General features: G+C 44.6%; 1 protein-coding gene across 1 annotated transcript in view; it reads right to left on the bottom strand.

The window, feature by feature from the left end:
* The window catches only part of LOC308082818 (plexin-A2-like), a gene marked incomplete at both ends in the record, with an annotated part of 102,600 nt that extends 83,923 nt beyond the window's left edge, over window positions 1-18,677 (bottom strand). The window contains 2 exons of the mRNA XM_080424843.1: window positions 14,090-14,272; window positions 17,448-18,677. Of these exons, the coding sequence (XP_080280969.1) occupies window positions 14,090-14,272; window positions 17,448-18,677 (1,413 nt within the window). The remainder of the gene's footprint in view (window positions 1-14,089; window positions 14,273-17,447) is intronic.
* Between the last annotated feature and the right edge of the window lie 2,721 nt (window positions 18,678-21,398).

Consider the following 21,398-nt stretch of genomic DNA (forward strand, 5'->3'; position numbering starts at 1 on the left):
GTAAACTGATGGGGGCCATAAACTGGGTTAGAACAGGTCAGATTGAGTTTAATGTGCAAACACATTAATAATTGAGCACTCTGGAGGTTTTGTTCACAACATATATGTGTGTGTCAGTATAACGTTGGCTTGCACTGGTGCACTTGTACAGTCAGCGATTGGCTAGTTCTGGTACATCGCATAAGCCAGTGGGACAGGAGCGCTGTAATTGGCTAGTTAGTTGTGGGACACCTATCTATATCGTCTATATCAGGGGTCTTCAACAGGGGGTCTGGGACCCCTAGGGGGTCCTCAGAGTTACTACAGGGGGGCCGCCAAATCTTTGTGTGATATGATTTTTCTTTTTACATTAACCACTTGAACCCTATAGCATCCCTTTTCTGAGGAGAACTTTCGCCAAAAATAGCAGATCTACAAGCTCACAACGCCTTGCGCTGCGAGGTATATAGACGTAGAGGGGGGGAAAAAGCAGATCAAGTAAAACATTTAAATTTTTATCTGAAACACAATTTCATACAACATAGAGGGGGTCCCTGCTTTATCTCGCTCTCAGCTAGGGGGTCCTTGGCCTGAAAAACTTTGAAGACCCCTGGTCTATATAGTCTCCTGTCAACTATAATGCCTTCTTGGCAGCCTGGCCTGTGCAATGTGTTGTACAGCCTGTGACGTTCAGTTGTCCTTGTGCCACTAGACATGCATCAGTTTGTGCTTTAGTTCCTGTGACAGCTGTTGATGTGTCTGTCCAGTGTTGCTGCACATTTCATGCACCAGTTGATCTGAAGTGATTCAGATTCTGAGCAGGCAGGCCTGTCTGTCCGCACAACAGGAACATGCAATGACGGGATCTGGCAAGGCAGATTTTAGTGCAGCACTAGCTCAATCTGGCGATGTGTTGCTGCATGTGCCCCGACCAAACCCCGTCGGGGTTGGCTTAGTTCACTCTGTGTAATGTATTCACTTAGCTCAGCATCAAAAGCATCAATTTTGACTTTGGAGTGACTTTGAGGCAGCAAACTTTTCTGGCTCATTAAAAAGCACAGAGAATGGATAGCCCACTGGTGGAGCTTTGAGCTCTATAATAGCCCCACCCTCGACTACAAAAACCAGATACAGCAACCAGTACATGTAATTATTACACTATGTGCCCTCACACTGAGAGAGAACACGTCTCTCATCATCAGTACAGGCAGTATCTGAATGGCATCATAAAATACAGTAATAATGTCTCTTACAGATTTATAATGTGACACTTGCCGCAGAGATTTGAATAAACAACAGGGGGAAAACATTTCAATCAAGTAGGACTGTACAACAGTTAATCAGACTAATATATTTAGTTGATTATATATATACATATATATATATATATAAAAGATAATCAAGAAGTGCAATTCTTGATTATTCAATTAATCGAAAAAGCAGCCGATAGAGCAATCGCAAAAACGAACAAAAAAAATCAATAGTTGCAGCACTAGAATTAAGCCTGACAGGAAGGAGTAAAAGATGCTCATTAGACACGCTAGACCTGGTTGAACCCCTTATTTAAAATTCTGGGAGATCGTCTCATTATACATGTAATTACAGAAAAGTGAATTCATTTCTAAAATCGTAAGCTTTAAATAAGATCATAGTGAATAAGAGGAGGGGAGTTAGGCACTGTCGCCGAGGAGAGATGTGGAATTGTGTTCACAATGCGTTGCGACGCATTGTGAGCTTGTAGATCTGCTATTTTCAAAAGGTTTTAATACATTTGAAAACTTGTGAAATGGGACATTCTGCCAATACTTTTGTACTTTTACTCAAGTACATTTTGAATTCCGGACTTTTACTTGTAAGTAAAACATTTGAGTACTTTTTCCACCACTGCCTAAACCAGATCTGACATGCAGCAGGGTTCGTCTGGATGCCAGGTCTCGTATACGTGCAAACAGTGGCAGCGCTTCTGCACTTGCACTCTCAATAGAGACGGCCCGATCAATACGAACTGATTACATGATTGGATCCCCTGGGCACCAAAAGTGCATCAATCAATCACGCACGCCTCCACCTTCCAGGCAGTCAGCAGCACACAGCACTGCCAGCCAGACATGAGGGACACAAAGGAAGACAGACAGGATGAAAGAAGAGATAGCCTAGATGGAAGGACGGGAAGTGGAGGGCAGAACTACGTGTATACGTATGAGAGAGAGAGAGAGAGAGAGATACACCCCCGAAAAAGAAGGCGGGCAGCAGTGTTGATTTCGTCGACTAAAACTATGACGAAAAATGTTTGTCGACTACCTTTTTTTTCTGACTAAAATGTCAGAGAGGGACGAGTGAAATAGAGATCCAGTAGAACTAAAAGACAAGTCATTTTATGTTTGGTTGCGTTCAGGTGTTGCGCATTGAAAATAGCAGATCTACAAGCTCACAACGCGTCGCAGCGCGACGCGTTGTGAGCTTGTAGATCAGCTATTTTCAGAGCACCTCCAAAAGCATTTTTAGTCAACCAAATGAACTGTAGGTTTAGTCGACTATAATCTTATATGATATGACTAACAGTAAAACATCTCAGATGACTAAAACTAAACAGAATTTTATTCAAAAGACTATGACTAAAAGTAAATCAAAATGTGCTGTCAAAATCAACGCTGGCGGCCAGCCCCCACAGAATGATGGTGCTGGACCCCATAAAATAAAATCCTCACTGTTAATTTAACTCACTGTAATGAGTGTAAAAATGACAATGTGTATACTCTCAGGGCCCCGCTGGCGCACTGGCACATGAGTTGTGCAGAACACGGGCAAATCGACAATTTGGATATTTTGGGGACTCGCCGTGTGCCAACGTGGCAGGGCAGTCATGGTAGGATGTGCGGTTTGCAAATCAGCAGCACACCTTTTGGTGTCAATGAGGACCACAATTTGTGCCGCCATCCCCTGCCCGCCTAATTGGACCAGATCAACCGGTCTGTACCGAGGCACATGCCCATCCATTTCTATTTTCACCATTTAGATGGCAGAGCCACACAGATAAACATCTCCAAAATCACACATTCACTTTATATAGTGTGTGTTAGCTCGTCTCTTTCACTGAGATTATTTCCTCAAACTGGAAAACATATTTAATATGTGTTTATGCATCCCACACATGACAATGGTTAAATGCTTGCAAACCGTTGTGTATTGTGTCATGACACGCAGAGAATATTGAAGGCAAAATATCCATATCGGTTTCTCTGTCAGGCCATATCGGTTTCTTACTGACTGGTAAACTAGATAGATTATTACAAATAGTGCACTGCCAGATTCTGTTTGGCTCATCAACCCATCATTGAACCATTTCTTAAGGCACTCATTTAAAACACGGAAAAGGGAACAAACACACACACACACACACACACACACACACACACACACACACACACACACACACACACACACACACACACACACACACACACACACACACACACACACACACACACACACACACACACACACACACACACACACACACACACACACACACACACACACACACACGCGCACACACACACAGATGGAGAGACCAGCTGACTGTCAATGGACTTTTACTTTTCATTGTCCAGTGTACTCAAAGCATACAGTACAATCCCATTTTATAAACAAGATACCTTTGTCTATACACACTTGCAACGGCATTAAGGAGTGGATCTGGGAGAAAGATTTAAGCCTTCCTTTTAATGAGCAGAATGGAATAAGACCAAAATCAAAGAAAGCTGTCAAGGGACATACAATTAAGACTCATTCAATTTAAGAGCATCAATCGCTTCTATAGTGGACACCATCTACAGTAGATTACGTTGATCAAGCCTTAGAAACACAGCAGACTACGTGACATGTCACAATTCAGAGAGTACATTACTCCATGCTCTCTGGCAATGCCCTAAGATTCATGACTTTTGGGATTCTTCCCAAAAGTCAGCATTTGTATGAAGGAGATGACTTCATGCAATGACTTTGAATTCTCTCCCAGGTATTATGTGCTGCGAGACGCATCAGCTGTGAAAGACTGTGAGAGAGCAGAACTGATCCAAACTGCCGTTATGGTGGTAGACAGACTTTACTGAGGGTATGGAGCTCATTCTTATTTGGAGTGCTTCATAGAACTTTAAGACTGACAAAATGTCTTATATTAAAATTGGCTTAAGGGAGGGCTGGCCAGCGGACCGCGGCCACGTCACTCTGACTTAGACATAACCATAAACAAACCTTATACGCCCATATATAGGCACGTCACTATGACTCAGACATAACCATAAACAAACCGTTGTCCGGAGGCCACAGATTCAACTACTATGCATATATGGGACCGACCGACTTCAAACTCGGCACCATATACGGGCATGCCAATATACTGTACAGAGTATGGGCATACAGTACACTAATGACATCAAGGATATATATATTATCAGTGGTGGAAAAAGTACTCAGATATTTTACTTAAGTAAAAATATCAGTACTCCAATGTAGAAATACTCTGTTACAAGTAAAAGTCTGGATTTAAAAATTTGCTTGAGTAAGAGTACAAAAGCATTGGTATCAAAATGTACTTAAAGTATCAAAAGTAAAAGTACTAAAATGTTTGAAAATAATTATTATTATGTATTTTTATTTGATTAATTATTGTTTTTCAGCACTGTATAGTGCTACGTACAGTATGTTAAAATGTATGAAATGGCAAGAAACTTTCAATCATAAAAACGGCACAGACCTGCTAGGCAAACATCTGCTCAAGGTCAGTCTTCACATATTCAGCTGTCCAACCCATCTCCCACTGCCCTGCAGGTACTGCACCCTTCTGCTGTTGCTGTATGGCAGTCCTCCAAAATAGGGCCACCAGTTAGGGCCAACATTTTACCCGTAACGGGTCTAATTTGTGTCCTTCCCAAGTCTAATTTATGTACTTTTTCTTTTTTAATGAACACAAATGATCATACTGTGCAGCCAGTGGCCGCTGCATGGCCATGGCAGTGACCCAGGATTCTCTTCTCCTCATCATAGGCCCAGACTGCCTCACTCACACTGCCATTAACTACAACACCAAACACTATCCAATCCTTTAAGTTAGTGGTTCTCAAAGTGAGGTCCGAGGACCCTCAGCATCAAAATCGGTTTCACCACTTTAACCCATTATACATGGGCTATTTGAGAAAAGCCAATCTACAAGCCCACAACACGTTGCATCGTTGTGGGCTATGTGTAGATCTGCTATTTTCAAACAAAAATAATAATAATTGGAAACACAAATCTTGTATGGGGGTCCCTAGCACAATTCTTTTCCAGATGGGGGTCCGCGGCCAAATACATATTAATTTAGGGGTCCTTGATATAAAAAAGTTTGAGAACCACTGCTTTAAGTACTTATTTCAAAGACAGATTTCTCCCTCGATAAGCCTCTCACACTGTCTTGTTCTCTCTATATATTTTTCTCTCTCTCTCTCCCCTCTTCCTCTGCTTCCCTCTTCTCTTCTCTGCCTCTTTCTCCTCCACCTCCTCCCTCCTTTCATGCTCATGTCTTTACCACAGTCCCACACAGTAGAGGGAGTCAGCTCCCCCGAGTGGAGTGGGTTTCCCGAGTATGATGATATAAGATCAAAATGGCTGCCATGTGAATAAGGTGGATTGTATTTCCCAGACCCCTTGTTTCATAAATAGAATTGATAGAAACCAGAGCTTGAAGCAAAATATGGGACCCCTAGCCCCACCCCCCCCCCACCCCCACCCCCACAACCACCACAACCCTGCTATGAAATGAAAATTACCAGCTGTGAAAAGTATGGAGGTGCAGACAGCATTTATCTGGGTATGATGAGGGTGACCGAGGGGCAGAGGGTCCGGTGATGAGCTCAGAGAATGTGCTGACCCCCTCCGACCCGCTCTATGGTGGTTGGTTTCAGTGGATTTAAACGTGGTTTAATCTAAATCTTGGGGTCCGGGGACCCAACGATTCATTGAGCAGGTTCCAAGGAGTCTCCAGCCGAATCAGTGATAGTTAGGAAGCAAATGGACCCTTAAGGTCTTTTCAGACGGGAGGCGGCCCGACTCGTCTATGTAATTCATTTTCAATGAGAGGCGGGCGATTATTTGGGACGAGCGGAGAAGTTGAGGGGCGGTGAGGCAGGCGAGCGTGATCCCGTGAAATTCTCGCGGGCGTGCTCGTTTGTGCACTCGCGCGCGGGCGGCAAGAGCTGGATTGTGGTGAGCTTTCCTTTTCATCGCACCGCACAGGAGGAAAAAACAACAATGATCGCAGCGAGATCACCGCTGATCCGTATTTGGTTCCATTTGCGCACGCTCAGAGATTTTTAAAAAAATGTACCAAATGGGGGTCTGTGGCCTAATAATGCATTATCAAACTGGGGGGTCCTTGAATTTAAAACGCTGAATTGAATCACTATCTAAAACAGGACTGACCAGGCATTGGTCCGTTGGGAGAATAACGGCTCCTCCATCTTCCCTGAAAGTGAGGCAAGTTTAATTGGTTTTAAAATGAGCCAACTGACACACAGGCACATATATACAGTTTCTTGGGCAGTCTCGTTAACTTTAGGTTTATAATGATGGGTATAGGTGAGGTTTTTCAGTGTTTTTACCAGTACATATAACTGACCTCTGGTCAATTCAACACTTTGGATTGTGGTTTATCAGAAACAAATGCCTGATACAGCATAGATTAGCCCAAGACAAATTTCCCTCGCAGGACAATATCTTATCTTATCTTACATTCTCTATTATGCCATGGTATACAGGGTAATGATGTACCAGGGATTCCTAAAGTGTGTTGTGTGCTCCCCCCAGGGCGTTTCTAGGGGGTGCGCGAGAGGAAAGAATCTAATGGTGGTAATAATTACCTCATAACAAATTAAATTACAATGTAATTATAATTTAGTGGGACTTTTCACAAGATAAAAACATAATGAGAAAGATCCCACCCACTGTCTAGAACTTGCACGGATCTTTATTACAAAACGACGCGGTGAAGGTCTAAGGACCGACTTATACAGTACAGTACCAGTGGTGGAAGAAGTACTCAGATATTTTACTTAAGTAAAAGTAGCAATACCACAATATAAAAATACTCTGTAAAGTAAAAGGCCATGTGTTCCAAAAAAATTACTTGAGTAAAAGTACAAAAGTATTGGCATCAAAATATACTTTAAGTACCAAAAGTAAGAATACTAAAATGTTTGAAATGCGACGCGTTGTGAGCTTGTCGATCGGCTATTTTCAAATAGCCTATGTATAAAATAGGGCTAAAGTGGTTCATGTATATTTTATAATATAATAATTTATATCTGCAAAGTAACTAGTAACTAGAGTTTTCAAATAATTGTAGTGGAGTAAAAGTACGATATTTGCCTCTGAGTTGTAGTGGAGTAGAAGTAAAAGTATTTTGGAAATACTCCAGTAAAGTAGAAATACCTTAAAATTGTAAATAAGTACAGTAGGCCTACTTGATTAAATATACTTAGTTACTTTACACCACACTGTAGAGTACATACAGTACAATACAATACAGTATATCACTCTCTCTCCCTCTCTCAGGCCACTAGTACTGCACTTGAAAATCCACAAATACTGTAGATCCTCTATTTGTCCATGTTATCAGTTTCTGAGCCTATATGCATATGTGTCTTTACTGTTCTTTACTGTACATGGTGGATGGTGGAACTTTATTGTAATTTGATTCAAATTACCGGCGTAATTTCCGTGACCACTATGTTATGAGGTCACATTACTTGTAACTGTAATTGACTTGTAACTGTAATTGACGCAATTGGCACAATTTTGTGGCTTAAAATGATGACAGCATTTTCCTCATAATGGGCCTATGTGCTTCTGAACCTGAACGTACAGTACTGTATGTCCTTGCCTTCAGTCATCTCTCTCTTTGTAGTTAGACTTTCATCTGTGTGTGAAAACGTATTGTTGCAATCTCTTGAATATTTCGTTACATGTTCTGATCATTAATTGTGCATGATGAAACTTGATGCCTTTAATGCAGATATAAATAGACTACATTGTGTTTTTTGTTTTTGTTTATTTGTTTGTTTGCTATCTATCTATCTATCTATCTATCTATCTATCTATCTATCTATCTATCTATCTATCTATCTATCTATCGTATCTATCTATCTATCTATCAATCTATCAATCTATATACCGTATTTATTTATTTATTTATTTGAATGGTGTGAAGGATTGGGGATGCAGTCACCTGGTCAGGATATAGAAGGGGTTGCATTGCATGAAACATGATCTAAACATAGTTAGAGAGTAGGAGGGTTTCTACGTTAGCATTGTTACTTACCACAAAACCACAGAAGAACTGAATATGACATTCCACCCGTCCTGTGTGGTCCGTGCTTATTAAATAAAACAGATTTTTGCCGCAATGACCACAACGTTCATATGACTTTATAGGTCCCCTTTCTCAATCTGTCTTCCCAGCAGTCCTCATATTTTTATGACATAATCTATTTAACCCCTGAACGGTATTCAGACCAATAAAGAGCTATATCCTTCCTGGTGTCAACAATTACGTCGCCAGAACCTGGCAATAGAGCAACGAAGCCCAGAATGGCTACACAAACAGCCAGAGATATGTAATGTGACCCTGTGAATTCTTAATGAAAACAACCTACCACTCTCTCTCACAGCCCTGTTTGCATCCTGGACATTCTCCCCATGCGCTCCCATCCCGGGAGAGCCAAGCAAAACAAAAAAGAAGCTCAACTTCTACGATTCCCCGTCTGCTCGGGCAGAATGAGCACAGTTGTAAGGATGCCAGGCGTTATATCAGCAATTAATTTGCCCAAATGTCCCTCCCTTGAGCATTTACATATGGAGCAGATTTTTGCATACTATACACACAGGAGAGGGGAGAAAGCATACAAATATCTCTTGAACCTATCATTCCTAAAAAATACCCTTCCGTTCAGTAGACGAGGATGTCTCGGACACACAGCCGATATCTGCGGTTATGTCGGTGTGTTTAAAAGGCCTTCTAAGTCCTTCGGAAAGTGTGTCCATATGTCGGCCAGTCTGTCTGTGGCCTCTAAAATCATGTTCAACTAACATAAACATATGGATGCCGCCCCAGGAGACACAATAAGGCGCTATACTCTCTTCAACCAATAATTTCCAATCTGCCACTCAGCGCAGACAGGGGTCCGTCTGCCTGTCCCTGGGGACGTGTCTGTCCAGCTTCCCCTTGACCCAGTCCTACAGACACAGGGAGGCTGGTACACTCTGACTACAGCTCAAATAAAAACTTCCCAGAGATGACTTTGTGTACTATAGCTTAAAGGAGTAGTTCACCAAAAAAAAATACTTATTTTCTATCAATTACACACCCCATGAAGCATCAAATTCATGGAGATTTTTTTTTCTTAGGCGCTTTCCTGAGCCAATAATTTGATCACCGGCGGAAAGATGCTAATGTATCGGGTAGGACACTCAGAGGAGACTCTTTGAGAGACCGCCGGTCATGAAATTATTGGCTTAGGAATGGGACAAAAACAAAAAAAATCTCCATGAAATCTCCAATGCTTCATGGGGTGTGTAATTGATAGAAAATAAGTAATTTTTTGGGTGAACTACTCCTTTAATCTTTACTTCACTCCTTTTGCTGGAACCCAAAGAGCTTTCCAGCATACACACACACACACACACACACACACACACACACACACACACACACACACACACACACACACACACACACACACACACACACACACACACACACACACACACACACACACACACACACACACACACACACACACACACACACACACACACACACACACACACACACACACACACGCGCGCACGCACACATAATCTGATACAACCTACATTTTTCCCCCAATTCTTCTTCTTCTTTGTTTTCTTTTTTTGGGTAAAACCACAACCAAAAATAGGGAACTGACAATTTGGCAAAGAGGAAGGAATCCACACAAAAATATTTCATTACACTGGGAAGCAAAAAAAAAACAATTTCCCAGAAAACATAATCCAAAACAAATGTTGTCTGTGTGTACTAGCAATGAGCGAGCAGACACACATACACACAAACGCACACACACACACACACACACACACACACACACACACACACACACACACACACACACACACACACACACACACACACACACTGTGGCATGGTCAATGAATTCTAAACGGACGGCCCCGAACCAAGGTGCATCAAGGAGTCAATATTGTTATGACAGGGGAAACGCGGTGACATAAGGGCCTGACAACTGGCCACCTTCAGGGCTGAGTGACCATGCACATGGTCAGATGGTGGCTGACAGCCTAGGACAGTGGACATTGATTAGCCCACATATCCATCACGGCCGTGTGAATGCTAATTAGGCGGGGAGGAGGAGGAGGGCCAAAGCAGGGCGGGTTTAAAAGCAAAGCGTACAGCTGATACTCTTATCCGCTCGCAACGAGCGCACAATACGCTTAATTTTCTATCACAGCAACCATAACGAGCGGCTAATGGCTACAAAAGGTCAGAGGGAGCAGTGATTAGACGAGGTTTCCGGTGATCCTATCTAAGATCACATACAACAGACAGGGCTGGTGTAGAGACTGATCTGCCTAATGAAAAGGAAACAGTGTTTCATGGAAGGGGCTCAGAGGGGCCGCCTGTCAGTATGACGTGACTAATCATTCAGCCATCACATTAAATACAGTCACAAAGAGAACCGTATCGACCATGACCGCTGGACAAGCTGTAGGGTAGCGACTGCCATTAACTAAACATGATAACGTGATTACGAGCCAGGGCTGAGAGAGCTAATGTATGTGTGTGCGTGTGCGTGTGCGTGTGCGTGTGCGTGTGCGTGTGCGTGTGCGTGTGCGTGTGCGTGTGCATGTACGTGTGCGCGTGCACGTGAACCTGGATAACTACAAAAAACATCACTCTCGAAACCACTGCCTCATCTCTTCAATAACTAGTATCAGAGGAAAGCTGAATGTACACCATAAAAAGTCTTCAGGGTTCATTTAACGCTGAGAATGTACAAACGGAGGGGGTCCATTTGGTTCCATTTGTACACTCTCAGAGTTAAATGAACACTGAGGACTTCACTGTGTGTGGCGCTGCATGGGCTGTGTGGCGCGCTGCCAGACCTTCATCATTTTCCACAACACGACGTCTCTTTGTGTTTCAACTGTTACTGTACCTTCTCCTCCGTCAGCCAGTTTCCTGTTCTGGTCCCTTGTCCCCCTCTACACTGCCCTCCTCCTCCCCCCCACCGCCCCCATCCCACTCCCCCCCCATCCATTCCCATTGTTCTGGGTGGGTTCCCATGGGCGTGCGTGCGTGCGTGCGTGCGTGCGTGCGTGCGTGCGTGCGTGCGTGCGTGCGTGCGTGCGAGAATGAGAGAGTGAATGAGAGAGTGAATGAGAGAGTGAATGAGAGAGTGAACGTAAGAGACAATAAGAGAGAAAGGAGACACAGAGGAAGAGGAGGGAAAAAAGAGAAGAGAGAGATGTGATGTGATATGAGGAAGGACAGAGAGAGAGAGATATATGGGAGAGATAAGAGGTGGACGAGGGAGGAAGAAGGGATAGAAAGAGATAGGAGCGGTCGAGTAAAGAACCAAGCGGGAAAAAATATCATAACAATATCCTTGTACAATAGTGTCTCTTGCTGAAAATAACAGATTTTCAGAAAACGGAAATGTGCTTGAAAACCTGAGGGTCTAATCTATGGGCAAGGTGACGCCTGCTGACTCCCGCTGACTCCCTGATGCCTTAGACGGTTTAATCTTATTAAAATATGGTCACGCATTTACTGTGGACATTTCCTTACAACACTGAACCGCAGAGCCTGAAATGGGATATGAGGTAGTCCGGAGGAAACCCCCCCGGGGTCACATTACTCAATTAAAATCAACCACCTTTGACAACCAAACTGTGACAGATGACGATGGAAGTGTCCCGTCGTATCGGGGGAAACGGCAGTGACCTAATTGAAAGACGACGAAGGACGCTGTCCGTATGTTTGCCGTCCGCGTGAAGCCGATCCGCAGCACTCGCTCCGTGAGACCGTTGGTTATCCATCCGTCTGACCTTTTCACCCTCGGCCGTAACAATCCCGTCGCAGGCTTGACCTTACGCGGTCACCTCCCCTTGCCCCGGTGATCTGCTGATGCCATTTATTGTCATGCCCCATTTCCTACTCAGCCTGTCCATTTGGGAAGATGGAAAAGCGTTGCTAGACGTGACCCGGGGGGGGGGGGGGGCCCTCGGGGGTAACCCTGTGGTCTGAATCATGGCTGCACATTCTATCGATGTAATGACAATCTGCCCTTTTGCTTTGGACGCCACTTACGACCAGGAATGATGGAGGATTTTATACCGCACTCATTTAAACTCACACATACTGACACAGAGCATGTGATTCAGTTTGCCCCTGCCCCCCCCCTTCTCTCTCTCTCTCTCTCTGTTTTCTTGTCTCTCTCATCGGGTCTCTGTGACTTGGGCTTTAGGACTTGTTTCTCCTTTCTCTTATTTTATCTCTTTATCTCTTTGTCTTTCCCTTTCTCCCCCCCCCACACACACTTTCTGTCTTTGTCCATCTGTCTTCCTGTCTCTCTCACTTTCTCTAGTGAAAATGAAATGAATACGTTCTCTCTCTCTCTCTCTCTCTCTCTCTCTCTCTCTCTCTCTCTCTCTCTCTCTCTCTCTCTCTCTCTCTCTCTCTCTCTCTCTCTCTCTCTCTCTCTCTCTCTCTCTCTCTCTCTCTCTCTCTCTCTCTCTCTCTCTCTCTCTGTGCTGTGTGTGTGTGTGTGTGTGTGTGTGTGTGTGTGTGTGTGTGTGTGTGTGTGTGTGTGTGTGTGTGTGTGTGTGTGTGTGTGTGTGTGTGTGTGTGTGTGTGTGTGAGTGCATGCGTGTGTGTGTGTGTGTGCGCGTGCGTGTGTCAGAAGATTGCTGCTCATAAAACTGTTTCCCCCAGGCTAGTGTCACAACAGTCCTGTCATACATTCATACTGTTAGACTAGTGCAGTATAATCAGGCCTGCGGTGGTGCCCAGTCAATCCAGCTACATCAAAGGGCCTTATAGAACACGCATGATTATATCATAGGACTAACATTGAAATAGAACATGATAGACATGCGTATAATTCAGCCTCATGAACCTCGTAAAAGGAGGTCATTGTATGTCTGGAATGTTAGAAAGCAATATCAGTCCCCTATGGACATTGGAAGGCTATGGGAATGTGATTAACTAATAGATAAATAAATATCGTCATCCAAGGTATTTGAAAAATGATTGATTGTGCAAAACCACAACGTATCTATTTGGTATTTTTAACTAGGCTGACATGTTTACTACCACAATGAAATGTGGATTTGGTTATCTCATCTGTCAAGTGATTGTAAAAAATCCAATGCATTAGAAAAATGAATAACAGTGACTATTGCTAGTGAGCTAACCGTACTGCGAGTACTCAATGTTTGCCTATCTGAGCTGGAACTGGGAAGTTCTTATTATCATCTCTGCCAGGCCGACAGGCGGAGATTATGTTTTCGCTCCTGTGTGTGTGTGTGTGTGTGTGTATACAGCTAATCTCGCAAACCACTGGACCGATTGAGGTCAAACCTTGCATGGACACCCCCAGACTGCAGAGGAAGAAACTCCACCACACTTTTTTTCAAATCGGCCTCATGGTGGCGCTATACCAGGCCACTATATGTTGTGGCCTATATCTCTTGGACCATAGGTCATACAATAAACAAATTCCCCTGAATTCCTTGGATCATGATGCAACTCCCTGATTTAAAAGAAATAAAAACATTTTCTTCAAAACACAGTTTTTGCTAATACTCGCACAGATTTTGTCCAAAATTCAGAGTCATGTGATAAACATGGATGACGGGGCGGGGCCTAGTTAACAAAAACACACGAACGCAGCGTGCAATCGACCCCGCATTTGAATCACACATTGAGCGGCCTCTATGATTTCACGTAGACCCATATGAGATTCCACAAAATGCTAGAAATGTCAGCAACGACATGTTAGTGTGTTGCCCTCACCTTCTTCAGCTGGCCGCTGCGTGTGCCCAGGAAGACCACGCTGTGTCCGTTGTAGACGTACGAGGTGACGGAGGTCAGTCTGTCCCTGGTCTCCGTGTACACGGTTTGGCCGGACACCAGCTGGGAGCCCCCCAGGGGTTGGTTTATATCCAAGCCACAGAAGTGGTCATCGATGGGGACGGGCTGCAAGATAAGAGAGAGATGCAAAGGAGGTGCGTCGTGAGAGTGAGCCAGACGGAGCCAGGATGGGATTATGGCCGTGAAGGGAGAGAGGGAGAAGAAAAGATTGAAAGGAAAAGAGAAAGTAAAAGGGATGGAGGGAAGGAAGGAAGGAAGGAAGGAAGGAAGGAAGGAAGGAAGGAAGGAAGGAAGGAAGGAATGAACGAAGGACAAAGGACGAAGGAACGAACGAAGGAACGAAGGACGAACGAACGAAGGAACGAACGAAGGAACGAACGAACGAAGGAACGAACGAACGAACGAACGAACGAACGAACGAACGAACGAACGAACGAACGAACGAACGAACGAACGAACGAACGAACGAACGAACGAGGAATGAATACAAAGAGGAAAAAATAAAAGAGGGGGGATCAATACATGTACAGTACCGTATGTCAATGGGAGGGAGTTAGAGTGACCAAGAGGGGAAAGGAAGATGGATGGATGGATGGATGAATGGAGGACGAGAAGGGAGGGAGGTTTTGAGAGTGCATGGGTTGCAAAGGGTAAGAAGAGGAGGGGAGGGGAGGGGGGGTAAAAGGAAGTAAGATGTAGTATGAAGGATACAGGGAGTGAGGGGGGTGTAGATAGATGGGAGGAGAGAGGAGGAGGAGGAGGAAAGGGGGGTTCGGCAGGGAAGATAAAAATGAATGAGATCACTGTGGACACAGAGAGGAGTGCGCGAGAGAGAGAGAGAGAGAACACAAACTGACTACTGTACAGCCTGACGCGCGTTCAACGCCATATCTTTGTGGGTTAGAGCAGAGACGGCATCTTCAAAGGGCTTCGCAGCCATTCTGTTTATCAACAGGCCTCATCCGGGCGCGCGTTTGTGAGGAGTAGTCTAATTGCTCGTGGCAAACAAGAGCGTGTCGTTGCGTTTTTCCTGCCAGTTCCTGTGATTCTTTAGATGGCTTGATCTGACATCATACAAACACGCAGCCCAAATGATGTCAGGTTTTCATTCTACGCATCAAAGCAGCCCTGTACGCTACATCTACAATTACCCACCTCAAGCCTCTGCTAATTGCTTGTCACTCAGAGTACAAATATCTCTTTTTCATCTGTTTAGAACTGTGCCTTGCGTTTACATAATGCCTCAGTGTGAGAAATACTGTACGGCCATCAGGGACTCCTGTCTGGCCATATCAACACATAGCATATAGAATGCCCAATATGTTTTAACCACAACTTGAGCCCCAGCATCCATATTCTCGGGGGAACATTAGCCAAAAATAGCCGATCTTCAAGCTCAAATGAGCTTTTGGTGGAGGGATTTTGTGTAAAGGGAAAAAGCGGTCCAAGTACAGGGCCAACTCAGGGCAGTTTTACTAAGTCTAGAGGGTTTAGGTGAAAATATAAAACAGTGGAAATAAATTGAAAATGGAAGCCACACAGCATTACCCTTACCCCTACCCGGTCCTCTAATTGCTTCTGTCCTGTCAAACAGTAAACACATTTTTTACTTTCATGAATACATTTTTTTCCCACTTATTTATTTCATTTTAAAGTAATAATATTAGAGGAATAACAATACAATTCTACATACATTTTGGTTCATTAGTATTATTATTATTATTATTAATAATAATAATATTATTAATATCATTATTAATAATATCATTATTACTATTATCAATGACATTTTTTTTTTCACTTCATCAAATCTTCGCTTCAATCTACAGTATGTAAGCGATGAACATAATTTGTCTTGTTTTCATGAAAGTCCCTCATTATGCAGAATTACGTCTGTCGCAGGAGCACAGCGAGAATGCCCTGCTCTCTACATTAAGAATGAGTCTCTGAGGGATCAAATACTGCTGACAGCCACAAGAAAAGAGAGAGAGAGAGAGAGAGAGAGAGAGAGAGAGAGAGAGAGAGAGAGAGAGAGAGAGAGAGAGAGAGAGAGAGAGAGAGAGAGAGCAAAAAGGAAAAGGAGAAAGATGATGGAGAGAGAGAAAGGAGAAAGGGAGGGAGAAAGGGGGAAGGTGAGAGACAGAAGGGGAGAGAGAAAGAGAGAGAGAGACAAAGATGGAAAAGGTGTGGGTAAGGAGTGGGTAAAGAAAGAAAGACAGGAAAACAGAGAGAAAAATATGCAACAGGGAGGGTGGGAGAGGGGGGGGGAAGAAGGGAGAGTGGGTCTGACTGACAGAATGAGGGAGGGAGGGAGGGACCTCATGGCGAAGCTTTTCCCTGACTGAAATCAAAGCTGCACACAAACCCACTCTGATTAGCATTGTAGAATTAATCTCCTCCAGCTCGGCTTCTCTCGCGGGATCCTACAAAAAAAACCTGAATGGTCTCTTGAGCGAGGCCCCGGCTATCTGCACATCAGCTTAAGGGAAGTGGGACTGTGGATGCAGGTCAATCAAAGAGTCAAGTGTGAATTCAGATCCCAAACCTGCGGTGGGTTTCATAATTTTTCATCATGCACAGCAAATTCCAGTCTGTTTTAATTTGACACTCGGTCAAATTAACACTCAGGATTTTGGTGTGTGGGTTTCATGTGTGTCGGTCTCTATCACTCTGCCTACTGCTCTGTTATGCTGGACCATATCCTTCTCCTCTTGATCTCCGTCATGCGTCTGTCCACCTGTATGACAGCTTGTCTTTCTCCCTCACTTTTACATCGATACACCTACAGCCTCATTTATACTTTGGAAAATAGCCGATCTGCAAGTTCACAATGCGTCACGATGCGACATGGTATGAGCTCGTAGGTCTGCTATTTTTGTTGCACGGCACCATCATACAACTAAGTCATTAGTCCTCAAAGTGGGGTGGGGGGGTCCCCAGCAAAATGTGTTAATATAGCAAAGATTTGAACCACTTTAACCTTTTATACTTTGGCTATTCAGAAATAGCAGATACTGTATACAAGCTCATATAGCGCGGCACCGAGTGCCGCGCTATGAGCTTGTAGATCTGCTATTTTTGAAAGATCATGAACTTTTTTGCAAATCTTTGAATACCTATATTTTTCAAAGCGAACATTTGTAACTCAAATCTTTGCTTCTGGGGGTCCCTGGAACAGAATATTTTGAGATGGGGGTTCGCGGCCAAATACATATAATTTTGGGCGTCCTAGACATGAAACAGTTTGAGAACCACTGAACTAAGTACCAGTGAACCATACCGCCTTGGTGCACTGCACGTCCTTCCCCAGCAGCCAGTGCAGCTCCAGGTTCCCCTCTCCCTGGTAGCAGGACTGCAGGCGCTCCTTGATGCGGGCGTTGATGTCCTGGATGGTGAAGACGCACAGGGCGGAGTTGTCCGGCGGGTCGCTGAACTGCTTCTGTCCCTTGGAGAACACGGCAAAGAGCACGTCCTCCCGGGCGCTGATGTTGAGGGATCGGGCCAGCACCCCGCCGGCCTTGGACAAGTGGGCCGCCTGGAGCAGGCGGTACTCCTCCCCGCGGTGAACGCAGCCCACCGGCAGCGACACGTAGGAGTGGAACTTCTTGTCGCCCTTGCAGAGGCGGACGATGCGCGAGGTGTAGAACAGGTCGCCGGGCGAGCCGCCGCCGGCGGGCATGCCGCTCTCCGGCGTCTCCGGCTGCACGGTCATGAAGTAGACGAAGTCGCCGCTGGCGAAGCCGTACACGTAGTAGATGTCGAAGAGCGGGACCAGGGCCAGCGTGTCCGAGGGGATCTTGACGAGGGACGAGACGAAGTCCGTGTGGAGCTCGTAGTCCAGCATGGACGAGGACTCCGGGTCGCGGGGCAGCTTGCGGCTGGAGATCGTGGGGAAGTAGTCCTGCTTGCCGCCGACGGCCGTGCCGACGAAGAGCGTGGCGTCCTGGCCCTGCGAGGGCACGACCACCCCGAACATGGTCCCCGCCTGGCTGTCGCTGGACAGGTAGTGCTCTTTCTTGTGCGTGGGCTCCACCAGGATGAACAGGTCGTCCAGCCTCATCAGCTTGCACACTCCCTGGTAGAGGCTGCCGCAGGCCAGCAGCCTGTCGTGGGAGTAGTCGACGAGCAGGAGTTTGTTGACGTTGTCGGTGGAGGCCAGCGGCTCCGAGCAGGGCTGGACGATCAGGGGAGGGTAGCAGGCCTTGTTGTCGTACTCGGGCCCCGTGTCGTGGGACACGAGGAGGGTGAGGTTGGCCGACAGCTTGTAGATGCGGTTGACCGCCCCGACGTACACGGCCCCCGTGGACCGGTGGACGGTCAGGTGGTTCAGGGACCACTCCCGCCTCTCCGACGGGAAGACGCTGAGGACGGGATGGCCGCTGGCCGCGTTTTGACCGATGGAGATCAGAGTCAATAGGCACAAAGCCAGGGGCCACGGCGTGGCCTTCGGAGGGACGCGACCCTTGGTGAGGCCGCAGTAAGTCCATCTTTTATCCAAGCACGATCCCATCCCCATGGGGTACAAGGAAACACTGGGGGGCAGGCAGCAAATGCCTGGGATTGTGAATCGGTGATAAACAAGATGGTGCGAGGAAGAAAAGGCGGGCGGCGGTGTAGTTTTATTCCCTCTCTGGTGACCTTCACATCATTCTGAAAGAGAGAAAAGAAAAAAGAGAAAATACTTTCAATGTCAGACCAACCTGTTCTCTGAATGACAGTGACCTAACTGCATGCTTTTGTGTGTAGCATTAACCCATTAAGACCTGAAGCCGATTCTACAAATGTCTTCTAAATCCCAACAGTTTTCTGAAAAAATTATGTTTCTATCTCAGTGGTGCTCAAACTTTTTCATGTCAAGGACCCCCAAAGTTATATGTATTTGTCTGCCAAAACCCATCTCAAAATATTTTGTTCCAGGGACCCCCAGAAGCAAAGATTTGAGTTACAAATGTTCGCTTTAAAAATATATATATTCAAAGATTTGCACACATGTTCATGATTTTTCAAAAATAGCAGATCTACAAGCTCATAGCGCGGCACTCGGTGCCGCGCTATGAGCTTGTATATCTGCTATTTTTTAATAGCCAAAGAAATCAAAAAATGACACAGATGCGTTCCCGGTTTAAAACGGTTAAATGATTCAGCCAAAAGCGTTCAATAAGTAAATGCGCTTGTTTTTCCGTACTCAGACATCAAGAGAAATAAGAAAGTGTTTATAAGAGCACTGTCTCCACATCTTTAGTTGCCTGAGAGTTGTTTGGATGTTCCTCCGTCTACAGGGGTGCTCATTATATCCACTTCTGCGTGAGAGAGGCCTATTACTCCGAACAAAGCGATGACAAGCGGCGCCTGTGCCTACCCTCTGTTTAGGCGGCTAATTAAATATGATCCAAATGTATTAATTATGCCTCCATATTTTTCGGGGCCTCTCTCTGTTTTCCTTTTCCCCCCCTCCCTCATGTTCGGCTAAATGGTTGGATCCACGAGGAATTAATCACTCTCCACAGTGGCCGACATTTCTAAATTAATCCGGTTTTTTTTCTTCTTCAAGGGATGGCAGGGAGTCATTAGAGACTCAGAATGAGGCAGCATCAACCCCTCACACTTCCACATTTAATTTCATTAGCATATTTTATGTAGATATTTCGAGCCAGGGACAAACAATGTCCCCTGGCGACATGAACGGAAAAAGGGACAATGGATGGATGGATGGATGGATTCGAGCGAAGCCAAACGGTGGCTGACGTGTTGTATTATTATACACACATAATATGTATTCTGTTCAGGGACGTAGCCTGTGAGTGTAGAAATACTGAGGTCCATGTCCCAATGCACTCAACGCAGATTTGCACTTAACCCGTTCAATCCGGGAACGCGTCTGTGTCATTTTTAGATTTCTTTGGCTATTCAAAAATAGCAGATCTACAAGCTCATAGCGTGGCACCGAGTGCAAATCTTTGAATATATATATTTTTAAAGCCAACATTTGTAACTCAAATCTTTGCTTCTGGGGAGTCCCTGGAAAAAACATTTTGAGATGGGGGTCCGCAGCCAAATACATATCAAAAAATTCTAAATCGTAACGGCATGTTGGTATATCAGTGGTGCTACAACTTTTCCATGTCAAGGACCCCCAAAACGTATTTGGCCACGGAACCCCATCTCAAAATATGTTGTTCCAGGGACCCCCCAGAAGCACAGATCGGAGTTAAAAAAAAGTTTAAACATATATAAAAGAAAATATTCAAAGATTTGCACAAAATTTCCACGATAAAAATAAATAAAAGCAGATCTACAAGCTCATAGCGCAGCACTCTGTGCCGCTATATGAGCTTGTATATCTGCTATTTTTGAATAGCCCAAAGAAATCTTAAAATGACACGTTCCTGGTCTTAATGGATTAATACAAGATTCACATGAAGATGTACTTTGTAATTATAAATGTCTACAGATGAGCCTGTGGTCTTCTTTTTCCCTCTCACTGAAATGCCAATCATTTTGTATGCCATGGCTCTGTCTGTGTGTCTGTTTGTCAGGGCTATTCTTGCAAACGGCTGGACCTACAGTATCAGTGTGCTGTATTGTCCTTCACATATGTTTTCTATTTTCAGAAAAATGTAACTTTAATATTATTATAACGGAAGTCAATGGGGGTCGGATCGGGTTGAATCCTCGCTCACATTTGGAGTCATATGTCATAGATATGTCATAGATGACCGACGTCACATACAGTATACTGGCCCCATGAAGTCTGAGATCCACATGGGAGCCAGGCCCGCTAATAGACCACTTTACCATTTACCATGTCTTCTCTACAGAGGACATGACAAGGTTACAACAAGGTGTTACCTCGTTGCTGACTTCCGTGTTCTCAAGAGAAACTATGGCCATCAGAATAAGCATAATATTACATTAAGGGTGAATTCTAATTCTAATCGGAACAGGATCAAATCTGCCATAATGCTGTACAGGTCACAAAGTATTGAATGTCCGTTGTGTTCTTGTGTGGCAGCTGAACAATAATGCATGCTAATAATCTCATAAGAACCTCGAAATGAATCTTGCACGTCATTAAAGTGAAATTATTCATAGCGTATGCTTAATATATGCTTTGAATGCATGTAATGATGTTTGACAATGTAATGCAATGCAGGTGGCTTTTTCCTTAGTTTCACAACTGTAATGTACTGTATATTTGATCATAAATCAGAGTGATTCTCATACAGAGCAG

The sequence above is a fragment of the Gymnoscopelus braueri genome (assembly GCF_963280865.1).
Source record: "Gymnoscopelus braueri genome assembly, chromosome: 3".
Lineage (NCBI taxonomy): Eukaryota > Metazoa > Chordata > Actinopteri > Myctophiformes > Myctophidae > Gymnoscopelus > Gymnoscopelus braueri.